The sequence below is a fragment of the Podarcis gaigeae genome (assembly GCF_964106915.1).
Source record: "Podarcis gaigeae genome assembly, chromosome: 1".
Taxonomy (NCBI): Eukaryota; Metazoa; Chordata; class Lepidosauria; order Squamata; family Lacertidae; genus Podarcis; species Podarcis gaigeae.
Window position 1 is genome coordinate 27,616,843 of NC_139678.1, and position 21,174 is coordinate 27,638,016.

Sequence of the window (21,174 nt, forward strand, 5' to 3'; positions counted from 1 at the left end):
AAATTGGTCCCCCCCCCCCCCCCATTATGTTTTTACTGTAATTTTACTGGTGTTCGCTGCCCTGAGCCCGGCTCTGGCCGGGGAGGGCGGGGTATAAATAAAATGTATTATTATTATTAACCTTGTACTCGCATGCAAAGCACTACATGGTAACAAGGAGGAAAGCTCGTGTGGCAGTGGTCAACAGGTCAAAAGAACCCAGTCTGTTACCGAAGAGACTTCGGGTTTTAGCAGATGCAGATTGATTGCAATGCTTTTTAAGTTCTTCGTGGCTCAGGTTACGCCCCCAAGTGAATTAAGCAGCGCTCTCTGCCTCAGCTCCACCCAAATGCCCTGGGCAAGGCCCTGAAATTAGGCAAGGGAGAGAAAGTCTTATAGAATCATAGAAATGTAGAATTGGAAGGGAACCTGAGGGGTCATCTAAGCCCAACCCCTTGCAATGCATGAATCCTGCCCATAACCATCCCTGGGTGGGCTTGAACCACAAACCTTCTGGTTAACAGCCAGACGCACGGACCCACTATGCCACAGACTCCGAAGAAAATGCTGCCTTCGGCCGGGGTCCCATGTGAATCAAACTGTACAATGAGACTCAGTCTCCAAACTCCCCAAGGCAGCCCAAATTTGTTTGCTGCATTTATATACTGTATATACTAGAGTATAAGCCGATTTTTTCAGCACATGTTTATGCTGAAAAAGCCCCCCTCGGCTTATACTCAAGTGAGGGTCCTTTCGGGCTACTTGTACCTCCGCCACTGCCGCCACCACCAGGTTTGTGGTGTGGTGAAACGGCTTATACTCGAGTCAATAAGTTTTCCCAGTTTTTTGTGGTAAAATTAGGTGCCTCGGCTTATATTCGGGTGGGTTTATATTCGAGTATATACGGTAGCATCTTTCTGCCAACGTACCTGAGGCAGTTTACATTTTTAAAAGACTAAGACAAATAAATGGCATGGAGTGCAAGGCTTGGGGAGGTTGGGACAGTCCAACTGGAGCTGATCCCGTAGTTGTCTTTGCTTACTTGCTTTGCTTTCTTTCTCCTTCCCGTGGGGCAGGTGTTTCTCTTGGCCCTGTGAAGGGAGGTGGTGTTGGAGGGCACAGACGACCTGAGTGGAGCTCCCTGCTCTCATTTTTCCTCTTCTTTACCACAAGGCAGATAGGCATTTCATTGCTAACCAACAGAGGACTTCACAATTGTATTTAGGCCTTTGCATTTACTTTGCTAGAAAAACGAGCTGTCTTTTTTTTTTAAAAAAAAAACAAAACAACAACAAACAACTTTCAATACCATGCTAACGGAAGAATTTCCCTTCTCCCCAACCTGACTTTTTCATTGAAGGTGTCAGAACAGGTGGAGAGGAGGCTTCAGGAGATAGAACGAGAAATCCGCTCGGAAAGGCAACTTGTTGAAAGACGCCAGGATCAGCTGGGACACATGTCTCTGCATCTGCAGGAGGTACGCAAAGCAGTCGAGTTTTTTTTAAATATGTACAGAACTGCATATCTATCTGGTTCTCGCTCCCTGTCTAGTCTGAGCTAATTATTTCAAGGAATGACTGCCATTTTTGCAGATGCAGTTTGTTGTGCATCAAGTGAACTGTCAGACAGCCATACATGAAAGGGGTTCTCTTCCCTGAGGCAGCGAGTATTTAAAGCGTTTTTTTTTGTTCTGAGCAGGCTTTGGGGCTTTTTTGTGTTTCTTTTTAAACATCTTCAGTTACACCTAAGATTTAAACTGTTAAAAACGCTGTTAACAACCACCTTGTGAATACTGCTCTCTTGAAGCCTAAATATGATGTAATGAATAGCCAGTTTCCTCGTGCTGTATAATCAGCTTTGCTTGAAGCAAAATGCATCTGGCAGAGTACAAGAGTTTGTGCTGTGGAGACAAACTGAGCTATTGTTCGCTTTTTGAAAAGGCAAATTAAGGCCCTTTTGGCCCTCTCTTAGAAAAGAGTGTGTGAAATGCCTGCAAGAGTGGTAGAGAAATTACTCCACCCTAACACTTGAAAACCTCGGGGAGATAAAATGCGTACTTTGTAATTTTAGATTTAATTTAAGTGCTTGGGCGATTATTTGGATAGTCATCTCTGACTGACTTTACTCTGGTGTCTCACAGAGTCTATGAAAAGTTTAATTTCATATTTGGTTGCCTTAATACATGTGGTGACCTATGTGCTTTTTTTAAAAAAGGCAATTGCAGATTATACAGTGCAGTATAAACCGGTGAGGATTAATTTAGATTGACACTTTCTGTTCTGAAAGAGTGACTCTCCTTTCGGAGGTCACATTAAAGAAGAAAAAGAGAGAAAGTAGCACACATTTTAATTTGGGTAAAGATTCATGTGCTCTTCTTGGGTCAAAGAGTTTTGAATTCTCTCTCTGTCTTTAAATTTCATGGAATGGTGGTAAAAGGTTGTGATCCATTAGAGTGGCGAGGAAATGAAGGTGTTTAAGTTCTGCACAGTACTCAAATGGGCTAGCAATTTATTTATTTTTTCCAGATGTTTGTCACTTTTTCAGGAGCTATGTGCATCATTTGGTACCGGCAATAGCCAATTGATTTGCAACCGCGCAAGTGCGCATTGCACCGAACCCCAAAGTGACTTTAAAAATGGCAGATGTGGTCCTAAAAGAAGCCAGAGGGGGCAAAAAAGAAAATGTGAAAACCATGTCTGGCTATCCCATGAGCCTTTGTAAATGCAATCCCAGGAGCCCTTGCACTGACTTCTGAGGCATGTGGAGAGTTATTGAGTTTGAGCAAGGAGGTTTGGAGGGAGCGATTCTGGTGTTTTCAGGCTTTGCCAATCGTGTTTCAATTATATGCAATTTCACTGATGAACGTGATAACCTCCATGTAAATTGGGAGTTGCCTATGCTGTTGTTTCCAAATCTCTGTATGCATTTTGTTTTAAAAGAACAATAGCAGGGGTCCACTGCCAACCACTGTAGCTCCCTGGCCCAGCTTCCTACTCCTGGCTGTCATTTGCCTCTGTTGGAAGGTTGCAGATCTGATGAACCAGGGTTTGCGTTATGTTCTTACGAATTTCCCTGAACTGTGCTTATCATGAGGCTTTGATCGAATAAAAGTAATTTGACCAACACTCAAAGCCAAGGGATGCCACTGTATAATAAAGAGTGGTTTGCCTGGCTTGCGCCCCAGGGAGGTAACTTTGGTTATGCTAACACAGCGGTTTGACTTCACCCTTAGAGACACACTCCATTGTCTCTTGCGACAGACAGAAGCCAACTAACTAACTAACTAACTAACTAACTAACTAACTAACTAACTAACTAACAGCTAGTCAACACAACTATGTATTTAGGGTAAGAATTGATTTCCTGCCATTTGAATTGATTTACATGGGATTAAATTTGCTTCTCAGAGTTTATTTATCTTTTCAGTCGCTTTCAAATCTTTACGACGCCAATGCATTTTGAGAAAAAAAAACCTGCAGAATCTTTGTGGCCACTAGGAGCCAGTGTTTTGCCATCCGTGAAGAGCAAGGGGGCTGAGCAAATCCCATTTCACGGTTTCAAACCTTGTTGGAATGTGCTGAATTTCTTTTCTCTTTTTAGTAGTGATGGCATAGAGGTGCACATTTTATTTATACCCCCTACGGTCCGGTCTGCAGTTAAACGTGTGATTTCTTTATGCGTGTTGCATTCTGGAGTGCTAATTGTTGTAAGGGCACTCTAAAATGTTTTCCAATTTCTCTTCCCACCCCCCACCCCCAATTTTGTGATTTGGACTTTTGACATTTTTATGTTTTTCTTGAACTAATGCCTAAAGAGAGGCAATAGGGGAGGTGTGTGGAGGGGGGAGCAACTGAGCTCCTGGTCATTTCTTGAGGAAGTGAACATAATGAACTGTGTATTCTGTGCTCAGGCAAAGGGTCTAACTAGTTCAGCATTTTGTCCCCAATTGGTTCCCTGATTGGCCAACAGTAGCTATGGTGAGAATAAAGAATGAGCTGAAGATCACCTTCCCACAACACACTGTCTGCATCCCCTAAGACAGTAGTGGTGAATCTGTTGCCCTCTAAATTTTGATGGACTTCAGCACCAGCCAGCATGTCCCAATGGTCAGCAACGATGCAAATTGCAGTTTGGCAACAGCTGAAGGGACCCCTGTTCACCACCCCTAATCTAAGAGCCATTCCCCAGTTCAGGACTGTAACTGGCTTGTCCCCCTGTCCATTCTTCAGATCTTCTTGCGTTGCTCTTCTAGTCTCATTGGAGAGAAGTCCTCAGTCCCCTAAGGGCCAAAATGGGCTGTGCTTCAGACATTGTATTTATTTATTCATTCCTTTAATTTGTCAGTCACGTCATCTTGCCTAGGGCAACCCAAAGCGACTTCCAACCAAACAAATAGACAATAAGCCCCACATAGACACGTTAAAACCAAGAGGAAGGAGAAATGCATTAAAAAGATCCCACCCACAAAGGGGTGCACTGCACAAATATAATCCAGAGATGGATTAAAGTGTGATAATGTAGTGCTAGACAGACAAATGGATGATGGATATGTTCAGTGCTCATAGCCATCATTTCTGGCCCTGCCTAGCCCTGGAGATGGCACAACCCTTCTTAATGCAGCAGGAGCCTTGACCTCCTCCAGTGGTGGAGGAGAAGAGGATGCTTCTGGTGCTGCGCTGCATAGCATCTGTTCCCTCTCAGTGTCTCCTGGGCCATGGAAGTACCCTCTCGCTTCCATGAACTTGTCAGGTGGTAAGCAGTGGGGCCTGTAGACACCTGGCTTTTTGCCTCTTGTCAGTGCCGAGTGATTTTCCTCAAGGAGAAGAGTTGTGCTGGCTGGGCAGATCATTGAAAAAACTTGCCAGCTGGGCCCAGGGATGGTGGTGTTTCTAAGGATGCTCCTAACCGGCCTGCACAACTTAAATGTTTTAAGTAATCCCTCCCCCCCCCCGGCAGAAACTTACATAAGATCAATGGAAACAAGACAGTCCCTGCCCACAAGTTTACAATCTAAGGGTTGCTTCCTGAAGTCACACATGTCAGTTCTTATATTGATCAGCTGGAATGGAGGGAAGGAAGAGTCAAGCAGAGCTGATCTCAGCAGGGCTGATGGAGTGGTCCTGCTTTCCCCCCCTCCCTCTGCCAGCTGGCAGTTGATGGAGGAAGGAGCTAAATGGGGCTGGTCTTCCAGGCAAGCTGCATGGAATGGTCCTGCAGCCCCACCTTTCCTTCTGCTACGGCTTCACAGAATGCTGCTGCTTGGTCCTCTGTAAAAGGATCTTCCTTCTCATGGACCTTTGATGCTGTCAGAAGTGTTTTTGAGAGTCAACGTGTTGAATAACAGCTAAATTGCACTCCCGAAAATGGTTGGTGAGTCGAGTCTTCCTGCTGCAGAAATGGTGCTTATTCTTCCTTGGGAAGTATTCTCTTTCTCCTTCTTCTGTATATTTGGCATCCCTGGCTTTAATAGCACCATCCATCAATTTACTTGTGATTCATGTTTGGCTGATGGGTCTGCAATTTCCCAGGCTTAGGAGAAGAAAAGCTTCTTATTACATGCATGTCTTGAGGATAACCCTATTTAACAATTACTGTGCCTGTAGTACGCACCTTCTTATTTATTCTTCCATAACTTTTAATTAGAGAAATATCGCAGCAAACACAATTGCTCTTGACACCGTATGACACTGACTTTGTAATTGCTGTAGCTCTTATCTGAACTCGATTTGTCACTCCACAGCATTATCGTAGTTTACTTAGATAGTTGGCGCTTTGGGGGAAAGTGTCTGTCATTAACATTGGGTGTGTGTGTGTGTGTGTGTGTGTGTGTGTTGTTTTTTTAAAAAAGTTTTAAGTGTTATGCTCTTTACAACACTTACGGAAATAAATAAAGGACTGTTTTCCTCTATCCAGATGATCACTTTAAAGAAATTAAATAGAAGCCTGAACAATGGGCTGATTCCCCTCCTTGGTAAATATGGGCTGGGATCCAAAGCGCCACTTTAGGCATTCCCACAAGCTTGAGCATGCCTGGTAGGGTTTTCTATCACAGACTGCTTTTGAAAGTCTTCTTGGTTTCAAAAGCAGCTTGCTGTGTATGGCGGGTATCTGCTGTTTTGAGAAACACAAATCCAAAGCCCCTCATGCAGAACCAGTTGTGTGGGTCTTTGGAACACCCCCTTGGTCCAGTAGGAGGCTGGCAGCATGCTCCCTTAGTTATTCAGCTTTGGGAACTTCTGAATAGGCAAGGGTAGGCAGTGGCCTGGTTTGGACGTACAGATCTTGGGTTAGATCTCTGGGACCTGTGCAAGCTTTGTGCCTGCAGACTCCGACATATGCCACTGCCAGCCCTCGTAGCTCAGTGGTAGAGAATCTGCTTTGCAGGCAAAAAGTCTTTGGTTCAATCCTTAATATCTCCAGGCAGGATTGGGAATGGTTTCCTGTGTGAAACCTTGGAGAGAGCTAGATGGACCAGGAGTCTGACTCGATATAAGGTGGTTTTCAATGTTTTCCTCCCTTCTCCGCACACTGCAGTTAACCCAGGAAATCCAATCAATTATTGTTTCCTGTTAAATCCAAACTCAAAACCTTTGATTATTAAGTTGGGAACGAGCTAGGATCTTCAACCATAGTCTGAAGTCAGTTCTTTATTTCTGTTAGGTCACAAGTGACTGATGCGAGTATCCTATTGGCAGAGCAGTCTAGGCAAAATAGGTTTGATTTACTTGCAGGTGTGATATGTGAGAGACTCTGCATTTTCCTTGGTTCTGAAAATTTCCTTTTGTGTGTGTGTATGTGCTGTTTAGCCATATACCTGCTTTTTGTAAAACCAATACAGTTATGGACTATTTATTTTTACTGTACCTGGAAAATAAAATGGAATGGCTTATTTGAAATACCAGTGGGGTGAGAGATTGCTTTTTTATTTCATGTTATTGCTGCTTAATGGCCTAAATATCCTTCAGTGCTGCTTTGATAAGCTGAGGTTGGCATATTGATTTCCAAGCCTGAGTTAAGATGTCTTAATGATAAGATGCCTAATTCCTATTCTGTGTTAGCGAAATCTTCCGCGGTTACTTATTGCTTCTAGTTTTTCTTCGCTAGTATAGCTGACATTGTGGAGCCAGTATGCAAGGCATCTCCAAGCTGCATACATTCCTCTGTGAGGTAAATTCACCAGAAAACTGCCTTAGACGAGGTACAGATTATTTGCCTACATTGCCAGAATTGTCTTCTCTACCTAGCAATAGTACTTGGAGGGCTTAAACTTCCCCATAACTGCTACTTTCCTGTTTTAAACTGTTTAAATCTAGTTAAACCTGGGTTTCTTTGAACCCTTAATTCTACTACATTTTGGTGTTCACCTGTGCTGCTTAAGAATCATGCAAGGAGCTCAGTTATTGGTTTACTATTCTGAAATGTCCTTCTGATAGGCTTAAGTTGGGCTTCTTGGGCTGGAGCCAATGAGATTGCCCTACCCTGTTGTACACATAGCCATGCTGACAAGGGGACTTCCTAGATTTGTCTGCAATTATACAGCCTGCCTCCTGCCTGATGGCCCCATTACTTATCACTTCAAGCAATGCTGGGTAGACATATCAAGTGGAAGTGCAATGCTTTTGTCAGATAAGGTAACGGTAAAGGTAAAGGACCCCTGGACAGTTAAGTCCACTCAAAGACGCCTATGGGGTGCGGCACTCATCTCGCTTCAGGCCAAGGGAGCAGAGAGATTTTTGGGTCATGTGGCCAGCATGACTAAACCGTTACTGGCACAATGGGACACCATGACAAGTGCTAGAGTGCACGGAGATGCCGTTTACCTTCCCGCCGCAGCAGTACCTATTTATCTACTTGCACTGGTGTGCTTTCGAACTGCTTGGTTGGCAGGAACTGGAACAGAGCAATGGGAGCTCAACCCACCGGAGGGATTTAAACCACACGCGGCCAACCTTCTGATCGGCAAGCCAAAGAGGCTCATTGGTTTAGACCACAGTGCCACCTGATGGGTGACTTCCAACTGAGTGGCAGAAGAGGGCTGATTAACCCTTTCCATCCTAGCTATCTGTATACTGAAAATTTCTTTCTCCACACACCCCACTGTTTTTCTCCCCAAGATGTAAAAGATAGGGGATTTTATATATCTTTTGAGAGTTAAAATAGGTGTGGGAGTTTATGATTTTGAACATAAATCCGGCTTGGAAAAGGGTTAAACATTCTGTGTCTTGAAGGGAGAGTTGAGGCAGGCTGAGGCTCAGCTTGCTTATTGGGGTATGGAAGCTAATGGATTGCAAGGTATCAAGCTTAGTTGTGGACACTATGCATTCGATACATCTATTTATAGCTTTGCACGATATAATCTCACACACCAGTGTGTTCTGCTGTGTTTGTGCATGTGTAAATAATACAAATGTCAGCATATTTTATAAATTAAGGCTTTGATGGTTTTGCAAAAAAGAAACAAATTCCCATTTTCTTCCTTCAAGGCTTTAAAACAACAAGATGCTAAAGCTAATGAAGTGGAAACTGTCTTGAAGAATAAAGTACTGAAAATGGAGGGTGAAAAAAACAAAGTAAGTTGTGGTTTTTTTAATGTTCATGGTGTAATATCTTCATGTTGCAATTGATGCAGTGACCTTTGCACCCATGCTTTAAAAATATGAAGTACCGTATTTTTCGCCCCATAGGACGCACCGGCCCATAGGACGCACCAAGCTTTTTGGGGGGGAAATAAAGGGAAAACAATCATTTCCCCCCCCCCCAGGCGCTTGTGGGGCCGACAGCGGGGAGAAGCGCTCTTCTCCCCGCCGCCGCCTGCAGACCAGGTCCGAGGACAGCGGGAGGACGCGCTGTGCCTCCCAGCTGTCCCCGGAGCTTGCGGGGCAGGCAGTGGGGAGAAGAGCTCTTCTCCCTGCCGCCCGCCTGCAGATCAGGTCCGCGGACAGCGGGAGGACGCGCTATGCCTCCCCGCTGTCCCCGGAGCTTGCGGGGCTGGCGGCAGGGAGAAGCACGCGTCTCCCCGCTGTCAGCCTCCAAACCACATCGGGAGACAGTGGGATGGCGGTGTTCCGCCTCCCCGCTGTCCCCCGACCTTGTGGGGCTGGCGCTGCGGCTCTCCTGAAGCCTGGAGAGCGAGAGGGGTCAGTGCGCACCGACCCCTCTCGCTCTCCAGGCTTCAGCGAAAGCCTGCATTCGCCCCATAGGACGCACACGCATTTCCCCTTCATTTTTGGAGGGGAAAAAGTGCGTCCTATAGGGCGAAAAATACGGTATGTTTGCTTTAACATATAATAGCAGGTATCAGCATCAAATTCTGTGCCTTTCATAGTAAGATGTCCAGCTTCTTTTCAGCAGCACATGCCCAGATTGTACTTAAGCCTGTGAAAACAGGAAGGCGTCATACTTGTTGAGGCCCACGCAGATAAATTTGGCCCTTAACAACAGTTAAAACACTCACTGCTATTAAAACTAGGGGGTAGGAGAAGAAACCAATAAAACAAATGCAATAGAAAAGCGAGAATTAAAATGCGGCAAAAGCTTGGTGAAATAAAAATGCCTTCCCCACCTGCTGAACTAACCTCCCTTCAGAGGGATTTTCACAACTGGGGAGCCACCACCCAAAAGATCCTCTATTGGGTCCTTGCCAAACATACCTTTCTTCTGAATTATTATTCTCTGAATTATTATTAGGCAGCAGTAGCTGGTGGCACAGTGGTGCATGCTGGGTGGCATTGTTCACCTGACTTCCCAGTTCCGAACTTGTGTGGAACTTGGCGGGGTAACTGGCTCATAACTTCCAGAGGCCTTGCATTCAGCATTGGGGACCCAATCCTGTGGCCCTCCCTTTTGGCTGAGAATAGTCAGGTCCCCTCCCTGCTTAATTTCTTTTTTTTTTTTTAATAATATTTATTTTTGTTTAGACAATAAAAGACATACATAGTAACATAGTATTTTCCATTATCCACATTTCATTCTCATCTTTGGACTTCCTCACATCTCTTGTTCCTGCCTTCTAAATTCATATATTTGCTAGCAAATTGCTAACTTGTTTCAATTCATATAGTGTAGTTTTCCAATATTGAATCTCAAATTTTAGAATTTAACTCACTTTTTTAGAACTTTAATTTTAACATACTATTTATCCAAATTTTATCTTTTCTTTCAATTACATATAGATTTCTTTTCATTATAACTAATTTGTTGGAGCCATCTTATTACCGATCTTACATCTTTCTTAACATCCATACAATTTACAATATTTTTGTAGGTAGTCCTTAAATTTCTTCCAGTCCTCCTCCACCAGTTCTTCTCCCAGGTCTCGGATTCTGCCAGTCATCTCCGCCAGTTCCATATAGTCCATCCCTCCCTGCTTAATTTCAGGCACTTGACTAAGACACCTCTATTTTAGCAGGCCTTATAAGGTAGTTTTCTGTTTGTATGATGGCCTTTCTTATTCTGTGTTCGTGTGTGTGCATAAAACACATTTGATTCACACTGCTTAGGAATTCAAAATAGTAAGCATTATAGAAATGCCTTAAATAAATAAATAGGAATCAGATTTGTTGCATCACGCCTGCACTGCGCCAAGCTTCCCAGCCCTTTCCCCTCTCAGTAGAAGGCAACCCCACTCAGCACTGGGAAGCAGGACCACACTGCCCCTGTTATGCTGCCAATTGCTACTGTCATGCAAGTTAACACAGGAGGAGAAGGTCCTTGAAATATCCTGGTCCTAGGATGTTTGGAGCTTTATATGTAATAACCAGGATTTTGAGTTAGGCCTGGACTCAAACCGAGTGGTGTGGTCAGGAAAGCCAAGTACCAGAAATTATTCTGGCTGCTGCATTTCGTAGCAGCTTCACTTTCCAAACCCTTTCAAGGGCTAATATAACTATAACTAAGAGGGTATTTGTTGTTCTTTCAAGAACTTGCGTTCAGTTTTGAGTTAATCACAGACATCTGCAATACCCATTCTTCATTCTGGCTTGAAATTCTGGGTGTTTCTTTTTTTTAATGTGCCTTTGGGTTTTTACTTTTTTCCCTTCTCAATCTGGGATTTCTGGTTATTATGAGTCAAACAACCTTTCAAAGTGCTCTGTTTTGCTACCTTGAAAGGGGAGCCCATCTAGAGTATGAGGGAGATAACACGTGCAACTCAGTTACATAACGTAGTTTTTAGGAGAGGAAGAAATGCATGTATTTGTAAACAGATCGTTTGATCTAAGGAACCATTGGGATAATAGGCATTTGGCGAGCTTAGCAAAGTGTTGCATAGGAAATGAGCGTTCAGCAGACTTCTGGGTATATTAAATATTGTAGCTAAATAATTCATGACATTACTAGCAGTGGAATGATTTTTTTGTCACTCTTTCTAATCCGAATAAGCTTGAACAAGATTTGGAGCAGTCCCGGAGGAAACTGGATCAGTCGGAAAACAGCAGAGAGGTTCTTCTCCACCAGGTAACCACTTTCCTGTGTAAAAACCTGTCTCCGTTCACAGTAGGCAGTGCTCTTAAAACTTTCTATCAAATAGTGCGGTAGGAAGTTAGAAATAAGTATGATAAGAAAACAGTCACAAAAGTGCATACCAAGCTTTATTACAGAATGATAGTTTATTAGTCTGGTTCTCACATGGTGCTAAGCTTAGTGCAGGTGTGTAGGCCTCCGGAGAGGAGATGGTGCTTTGCTCCAGTCCAGTCATTGTGCTGCTGTGGTAAACTGTGGTTTGCCTTAGCATGTTGTCCAGACTCAAGCTCCTGGTCTAGCTCTCCCCGGAGAAACTATGAGCCGTAAACCAAAGGCAAGTCTTGGTTTCAGCTCATGATTTTTCTGCATAGAGCAGAACTGCTACTCTGGGTTGAAACAACATGCTAAGCCAAGCTGTGGCTTTGCTTAGTGCAGCAGCAAAGGAGTCCAACATTTGCTCATTTGTGCTAAACCATGGTTTTACTTAGTGTAACATGCAAATGAGAGCAACATGAAGCAGTTTTGCCAAAGTCAGCTTAAGAAATGTAGCAGAAGTTGATTGACTTGCTTATCTTGTGGCATGGCATATTAATATAATGTTTTGCCTTTTGTATCCTGCTCACTCTAGTGAAAGAACACTTAGCATGTATGTTTGTTTGGCTTTATAGCTATTTGCGGGATCTGAACCAGGTCTGCTGGGCCCAAGTTTAGCACTCTGTCCACTGCACCACATTGGGTGGGTAGGGGAAGCTAGCATTTGAATATGTTGTATGAAAGCAGGAGGGGACAACAAGCTACATGATAGCATCAGCAGCTTGAAGGACTTACCTTATACTGTAGTTTGCCACAGCTGGAATGTGCCTAGTGCTTGCTTTCAGGGATTGCTCTGCATTTCGATCTTACTCTGTTCTAATTGACACTCTAGAAAATTAGTTCTGCAGACTCTGTCACGCCAAATAAGACGCTCCATAGCTGTTTTTTTAGTTTGGTTAAAAATAAATTCTCACTTACGCGTTCACAGCTGTATACCTATGGATATGATGAAATAGATTACACATTATATTTATGCTTTACTTTCTTTGGGTTTAAGGGTTGTTTAATGTTGTGATAGTATAAATTATTGGGCATATTTCAATATATTTTGAAAGAGCAGAGGAAGTAATTTACTAAAGATAGTGAAAAGAGCAATTGGATTCCTCCACCAGCAGCACCCCACCCTCCGTCCTAGAACTGCTTTACCTTGTTTTACTTTTGCACAAGCAAATTATAACTTTGCGAAAACAAATTGCCTTGAAGTGGCTAATCTCTTTGCTGGCTTCTAGCTGTATAATTTATTCAGAAGCAAAACCAGCTAGTCAAATAAACCTCTTTGTGTTTCATTGAGGCTCGGTTGGTGTCCTTGGTTTTGTAACAGCCCAGTTTTGCCCCATCTTTTTGTTGCAGTGCACAAAATTACGCAAAATGCCCTCAGAGGGCAATGTGGGATTGTACCCCCATTCCATACATGCATAACCTGTGAAGGAACCTGTGTGTGCTTGGGAACCTTTTGAGTAGGCAGGGTTTCTGATTGCATGTGGAGAGGTCCCTTGCCTTATTTTTCCTATTATTAATTCATTTAGATAACAACGTTTCTTTAAGAATGGCAAAGCAGTTTACAAAAGACAAAATAAAATATAAAACAATTAAAACTAATAAAAGAACCAAGGCTGCTTAAATCTTCTAAAACAGCACATCAGTGTAGCAGCAGTGAGATAATACTCACTGGCAAAGCAGTATAGTGACTGATAAGATCAGATATCCCAGCAGCCTCCTTTCAACAACAGCATGAGGACCCAGGGGCCTGTGTGAAGAGGCATACCTTAAACAACTCCCCAAACTGAAAAAGCCGAAGACCAAGGCAGTTTGATAAAGAGGGAGCCAGGTGGAGATATCCTTTTGAATCTGAAGCTTCCATTTAAAACAGAGAAATCTCATGCTTGGCTCATTGCTAAGTATAGTGCATGGGTAATGGGTTATGATCACATTTTGCTTTAGGATCTTTTAAAGAATTGATAATGTCAGTGAAAATATGCCTCCACATTTTATTGAAATTGGTTTCTGGTTTGTTAAAAAAGCTGGCACTTGTCTGTGTATATGTGTGTGTGTGTGTGTTAGATTGAGGATCTTCGTTCCCAACTCCTTAGAGCAGAAGAGGAACGACTGAATCTTCACCATCAAATATCTCAGGTTGCCATGCATCGCCAGAGCCATCCAGCTGAGCAAAAGGATGACGGGAGGAGGCAAAGAGGTAACACTCTCTTTCCCATTACTATTCAGGACAGAAAAATAAGACCTTATAGTAACTATACCTTGAGGAAGACTCAGCGCTTGAAATGGCAAGTCTTGGTTTACTGAAAGCTGGAAATAATGGAGAACTGTGGGCAAAATCAAGTTGTGAACAAAAGCATATGTCTCAATGTCTGTTGCTCACAATCTCAGCACATTGAACCTCCTCCTCATCGTGACCGAAAAAGACAAAAGTTAATTCAGAGATTTATGTGAAAGCAGTTGTGTAAATTAAATGTGAGCCATTATCGAAGCTGCAATTTAGCAAATGCTAGGCAGTTCATATTTCATATCTTAAATTCTTGATTTAGCAAAAGCCTTGCTAATACATTTTTTGTTAGGTAGACTGGCAACCAGCTAGGATCTGATTTCTTACAGGCTGCTGAAGGATTATGAATTGGAATTTGGGCTTGTCTTGTCCGAGCTGTAGGTCCCTGCTATCGTAACGAGCATGGTAGAAGTTGCACAGAGATAGCAGAGGCAGGCAGTAGTGTGTGAAAAATATTAGGAGCCAGATCTGGAGCATTCACTAGAAGTAATTGCATCAGTAGGGTCTGGAAGCAATCCACCGAAACCTACTGTTGTGTACTAGCCATTCATTTTCAAAGGGCTAGTAGGGGAGCACTGTGTGGCAGTAAATGGAGGTTGCAAATCAGCTGTGCTCAGTAGAGCTCAGCTTTGGTCCCATGTGATGCAGAACAAATCAATACAGGTTGATCTCTAAATGTGCCCTGCTGGTATGCTTAAAACGGCTATAAATAGCAGTTGCATCCTCAAGCCTCAATATCCCTCGTATATCCTTTCCACTGTATGAATGGAGATGCTTCTAGCCAAGGTCCAGTGGCAGGCTTTCCTTCTTGAAATGTGGATATTTCTTTTACTTGGCACTGCTCTCACTCTTGTCAGGGGAAACATGAGCATGGCTTACCTTCCTGACATGACAATGAATCTTATTTACCCAAGAATAATTAATAGGAAAGCCAAAGTTTTTTGTTTTTTTTTAAAAAGTATTCTTCATATGCATTCAGAAAATGTCATGGAAAACACATACACAATACTGTATTGTTTGGATACAGAATAAGTGAAATGGACCCTTTTCCAGGTAATGGAATTTGGGAAGGGCATTTCATTTGAATATTCTTGAAGGAAAGCAGGAGGGTGAAGAAGATGCAGTTATCTAACAGTATGGGATGCATGAAAATTCTCACAAACTATCAAATTGAGGCTGTTTCACATAATATTTTCTGCAGGAAGTTTAGAAGGTGTTCAAACAAATAAAGAACAGAAAATACTTTTTTGATCATTTTTAACCCAACTCCTTTTTTTAAAGCAAAATTTGAGGGCACCCTTCCATCTTCGTCAGATGACACATTTTTGTGTCTTATCTTTGTGGTCTGCTACCAGTGTCTATAAGCAATGCCTGCCTAGAACCCGATGGAATCCCACTTCTTTTTTGGTCAAGGTGTGAACTGCCTTAATCTTCATCCCACCCAAGAGTAATCCACAAGGCACTGGAGGCAGTAAGCTAATTTATGGAGGCCTGTGCTTGCCATGTCAGTCTCATAGAATTGAAAAGAAATTTAAAGTAATTTGGTATTTACTCTAACCGAGCTATCTATCTTTCTGTTTATCTAACTATCACCTTATCCTATAGTCAAGGCCACCAACACTGCTGGTCAATACACTTTGTTTTATGGGCTGATTTGATCCGCAAGAACAATCATAGCTTTCTCTGAGCTCAAAGTATTTCATCCTCATTTTGACATGGCCACAGTGAGGAGTTTTGAAGTCTTTGCTTCTATTTTTGCTTAGTTTCAGTTTGGTGTGTCATCTGAACCATACAAGCTATGGTTTACTTGTTTCTACTAAACATTGTTAAGATTAACCTCGGTTTAGGGTCTGGACAATATGTGAAACTATGGTTAATCGAAACTGGAATTGGCTGTTTCTGATTTTCCTGCAGCCATGTGTGTTTTATGTATGAGTGCATTTTTTTGTTTGTTGTAATTTTTCTTATGCTAAATCATGCCACGTTTGTTCCAGTGCTTGAGAGGTCTGATCCAGAGAAACAAGAGATGGAAAAGCAGATCTGGGAATTGAGAGCACAGCTGAATCACAGTGCTGTTATGTCAGAGATAGAAGAGTTGAAGCGATGTATAGAGCGCAAGGACAAAGAGAAAGCACAGCTTGGAATACAAATAGAGGTAAACATCTCTTTAAATGATAAGCTTAGGTTCTACTACTTTTTGAGTTGCAATTTGTGGCTGACGTGTGGCCACACAAATAGCATGTAAGTCTGTGTATGAACTGCAGGTGAGAGTTTACATAATGGAATTTCACCCCATGGCTTAACAAAGGAAAGGATTCCTATGCGTGGAAACTAAAATGTCTGGGTGAAGGATAGGCTTGATCTCTTCTCCATCACATCTTATTTCTCCAGGAACATCTCACATGTCATCTGGAGGGTTGCAGTGTGTTTTTCAACTTCATCTGCCCTTTGTGAGAACTAATCTGAAGTTCTGATTTTCCTAAAGAGCTAGCAGTTGACAGCACCCCCTTCTGACTTCTCCCCCCACATGTTGGTGTGCGACGTAAATTGCCTTGCGTTGCATCAACACAAACAAAGTTGAAGCTCTTATATACTGCACTTTCCAATTCTGTAGTCAAACTAGTAGCCCATAATAATGCCAAATAAGAATGATTCTGTTTGTGAAAGGAACAGACGTATCGCAGTAGTCAGCAGATTTAGCTCATCTCTTCCTGTGCATGGAAACGGCCCAGATTTACCACACCATCAATCACATGGACATCATTCTCCCATTTTGTAGTTGCTGTAAAAGAAAGTGAATCTTTGTTGGTTGGAACCATTTGGATACACGCTGGTCCAGCCACACAGTCTAACTAAGCTTTGCTGAATACCCAATTCCGAATTAAATAGATGTTTCGTTTGGCATCAACCTTGTACCCATCAACCAAGCGAAATGGAGGAGAGGCGGCCACCAGCTGATAGCTGATATCAATGACTTGTGCATTTACTGAATCTTTTTTCCAGTTTTCTTCTAAACCTGCCATGTGCTAGTTTCATAATGTTAGCACCAGTTGTTGTAGTAATGCTACTAAATAGGCATTGTTGTTGTTCATACAGTAAAGCGAGCAAGCAAGCAAACAAACAAACAAACAAACAAATAAGGGGCGGGTGTTCTGGCTCAGGCATCCAACCAGGAAAAAAGACTTTGGCAATCCCCAATGTGTTTTGATTATGCATGATTTTGACTTTAGACATGATCCATGGAACATCTAAAATCAGCAGGAGGAATTCAAAATAGCATAGCTGTCAACTTTTCCCTTTTCTTGCGAGGAATCCTATTCGGAATAAGGGAATTTCTCTTAAAAAAAGGAAACGTTAACAGCTTTGAAATAGCAATTATTATGATTATGATTATGATTATGATTATTATTATTATTATTATTACCTTGTCCATCTGGCTAGGTTTTCCCACCCACTCTGGATGGCTTCCAGGAAAATATAAAACAATAATAGAACGTCAAACATAAAAAATTCCCAAGATTGCTCTGTCACTGCAAGCGTTTCTTTCTTTCTTTCTTTCTTTCTTTCTTTCTTTCTTTCTTTCTTTCTTAAGTTTTCCATGCTTTATTAAGTTTCATATATAACAAAAACAAACTTATATAAACCAAAAATGATCTTTTATAAGTAATCTTATGTAAATATACAAATCAAAATTGATATAATCTTATACAGTCTCTTTTGGTCAACGTTCTTACCAAGGTGTGATAGACTTCCCATCAATTCCTGGTGCATATAAAATTTCTAATATTGAATGTACATATGATTGTTACCTTCATCTTTTCATATTTTCTAATACATTCTTACAACGTATCGTACCAATTTTCCTTATTTCTTTGTTATTATTTTATAAAGTGGGCATTCAAATCACTTCAAGCATTTCTGCTTTCCTGGTGGAATGCTCTCATCTCTTTTCCTTCCTTCCTCCTTAACGGTCTGGGGGTTCTTCTGACCACCCTGAGTCAATTTGGGGGACTTGTGGTGCATGAAGGGAGCCCAGGGGTAAGAGGGAGAAAAGCCCCATTGCTTTTGACCAGGCTGCTGGTAGTGGGACAAGTTAGTTGAATTCAACCATCCGTTTCAAATTCCAAAGTGTGGGCCTCAGAAGGAGACATTTTCTTTGTTCTTATTATTTGCCCCTGGTAGCTTATTTTACAAGTATATGAGTTAAGATGAAGTACCGTGCATTGATGCTGTGATATTTTCTGTGATCATAAGATACTGCTGGTGATGTGGACCTTCTCTAAAGCTAGTTTTCTTTTTTTTCTTTTTACATTGTGATTTTAAAAATACCCTTGAGCACAGCTGTTACTCTTTGAAGATCAGAATGCATTTTAATCAACTCTGAATAGCAGAAATGGGCAGCCATTAGAGCAGCACTATTTAATTTGGCATAACAGCACGTCTGAAAGTAATCTTTAATTTCTTGTAATAATTATGTAATCAGGAATGTATTGGAAGCTGCCAGCTTGCTCCGAGGAATGTTAAGGACAAACCAGAGTTCAGCAATCCCTTTGTCACCTTTAACTCGAATGAGAACTTACGAAATAGATGGCAAAATAAGTAGGAATCCATTCTGGACGCAAAGTGCCATTTGTTGTAAATCTGGTTGCTAGGTCTTTAATATTTTTTCAGAGCCATACTTTTCCTGCTTCCCCTCATAGCTCAGTGGGAGAGACACTTATTTGCGTACAGCAGGTCCCAGGTTCAGCCATTGGGATTGCCAGGTGTAGCTGGGAATGTCCCCTGTCTGAAATCCTGGAGAGGTGCTGCCATTCATGGTGTAGATAATACTGAGTTCGATGGGCCCAGCGGTCCAGATCTGCATAAGGCAACTTTCTGTGGGTGGAACGCAGTGTCACGTTTTCCCAATGCTTCTTCTGTTTGTGCAAGCATTGCAGATTTCCAGATGGATTGATGCCCCCTTTCCTCCCTCTGTCTGTTGTTTTAGGGGTTCTGCTGAACACCCTGAGCCAATTTGGGGAGGAGAAGGAGGGAAAGCTGAATTGCAGAAGCAGAAGTCATTGCACATGACTTCTGCGGACAGGGCTTGTCAGGTGAACCTGCCCAATGTTTCTATGCTTAAAATGGAGTATAATATCATACTAATACTTTGTTCTCCATTTTTTAAAAAAACTAACACCCCTTATTTTACCATAGTGACCTTTGGATATAACAAGAGTGCCAGATAAAGTAGTATGTGCAAGGGAAGCAAACTTGGCTTTTTAAGAATTTAATTCTGCGGCAGATCACTTCCTAGATGCCGAACAGTTTCCAGGAATCCAACTGTTCTGCTTAATAAAAAATATACATATTGATAGAACAAGGTTAAAAGAGCCTGCTTTTTGTATGTTTAAAATCCAGAGGCTTAGAGGTCTGTCTCACAAGAACAAATCGTATAATACACATTTTACTTCCTGCTGTTACCCTCTAAGGGAGGTGGCAGCAGCTGCAGGAGGTGAAAAGGAAATGGATTATTTCCCTCTTGATGCGACATTAAGCCGCAAAAGGCTGTGAACTTGAAAACTACAGTAGTAAAACAGCATTCCATCAGATCTGTTCTTTATAGTACTACTTCCAGCTGCAAATCTAATACGGGTCTGTGCTTTTTCCAGATGGTTTTGGACAGGCTTGTTTCAGAAGAGCAAAGTTGCCTTATGGTGATAGGGGAGGGAAGTATCATCTATCTGCCTCTCAAGTGCATGAGCGATGCACTTCCTTTGATTATCAATTTGTCATTACACAGGATGTGTAGAAGATTTAAAACCAAGATTCTCTGGATTCTGTGGGCTGAATCTTGCATGTGCGCGCACACACACTCAACTCTTCTCCCAACATGCATTCAACCACAGCCCATCATCTGCATGGAGCTTCCTGGCAGCTGCTAATGATGATTGACAGTACTCTATCAATTACATGTGAGCAGCATAACCTGCCCCCGGAGGACAAGTTTATACAGAGTGTGACCCATGTGATCAATGTCCTGTGCAGGTGCTGTTAACAAAGACTTCCTTGATAGCAATGGTTGAAAAAAAACTGCTGCGCATTGCAGGTTTCAAAGGTATATTCAATAAAGTTGTGTATTTTTCACAGACACTGGGAATAGCTGTAGGGTCAGTCATTTTGGCATTTTCGTTTGTATATGCCTGCCTGCATGCAAAAGGTTTGTGTATGTGTGTGTGTAGGGGGGGATCTCCACTTCTGAGAGGAGGTGTGCAGGCAACGGTGCTAATAGAGTTAAAGGACTCTTGCACTGTTTCCATCACTGCCCTTTTAGGGTTTCCAAATAATTTCTCCCTTCCAACAACCTTCCTTTGTTTTTTAGAATCATAGAATTGTGGAGTTGAAGGGACCCGGAGGATCATCTAGTCCAACCCCCTGTAATGCAGGAACATGCAGCTATCCCATATGGGGAGCGAATTTGCAACCTTGGTGTTATCACAGCACCACGCTATCCAGTTTGCTTTGCTCCCACAAATTTTGCCCGACACCTATTCTGAGCCGAAATCTTTCCTATGTTCTCAGTCAGCAAATGGGGTGGATTTTTGTTCATTTTCTCATGCTGTGGAGAATGGGATCAGAAATTATTTTCAAGAGTGGTATGATAATTTTGAAAACTCAACTTTACTTTGTGTAATCCTGCACACCAGTGTTCATAATCGTACATTGCTATACAAATGCAAATGTTTAATATTTTAAAATGGCTGTTAGCATGGGAAATCTCATTATGTTCTGTAAATGATGGAACTGTTGACAAGATGGCTTCAGATCCCCCTTTCTCTTGTGGGAACACCTTTATAATCTTAGAATAGTTTATTCTGTACAGGTTGGGTGGGGGAGACTTTCCTATTTAAGATGAGCTGGAAAAACACTGCAGTATGGAAAAGTAAATATTTCATAAAGTGGTGCCCCCCCCTTGGCAGTGAAAAGCTAGGATTGGCTTGAGCTGAGTTTCCAGCGTAGAACAAAGGATTGTCTTCTGGCACTCTGATGTTCCGTTAGGTCATCTATGGACCATATAGGGCATGGCAGAATTACTTTATTAAGTATAATACCATAAATATTTCCGAAGGGATTTAGGTATCTGGAAATACCTTTTCCTAAGCAAAGTTCATGGGTTGTTCAACCCCCCCCTCCTATGATAGAGCTAACCTTTATTTTTTGGATTCTTCAAGAATGAAAGTTAGAAGGCGAATGCTTCAAAAATGTGTGCACAGTAGAGGCATCAAGTTGAAATTCTCCACAGCTGAATACTTCCCACCCCTCTTTCAAGCTATGTATTTGAATTCCCTTCTACTCCAGCAGAATTATAAACGTTCAGGTGC

General features: G+C 42.2%; 1 protein-coding gene across 7 annotated transcripts in view; it reads left to right on the forward strand.

Annotated features, from left to right (window-relative positions):
- Positions 1-21,174, forward strand: part of CEP128 (centrosomal protein 128) — a 187,994-nt gene that overhangs the window by 22,516 nt on the left and 144,304 nt on the right. For all 7 annotated transcript variants that reach the window (XR_014562471.1, XM_083732094.1, XM_083732095.1 and 4 more), the window contains exons 8-12: positions 1,340-1,456; positions 8,463-8,549; positions 11,359-11,433; positions 13,594-13,726; positions 15,808-15,968. Coding sequence is in view for 6 of the 7 variants with exons in the window: in XM_083732094.1 (XP_083588220.1) it covers positions 1,340-1,456; positions 8,463-8,549; positions 11,359-11,433; positions 13,594-13,726; positions 15,808-15,968 (573 nt within the window). In the remaining variant the exon portion in view is untranslated. The remainder of the gene's footprint in view (positions 1-1,339; positions 1,457-8,462; positions 8,550-11,358; positions 11,434-13,593; positions 13,727-15,807; positions 15,969-21,174) is intronic.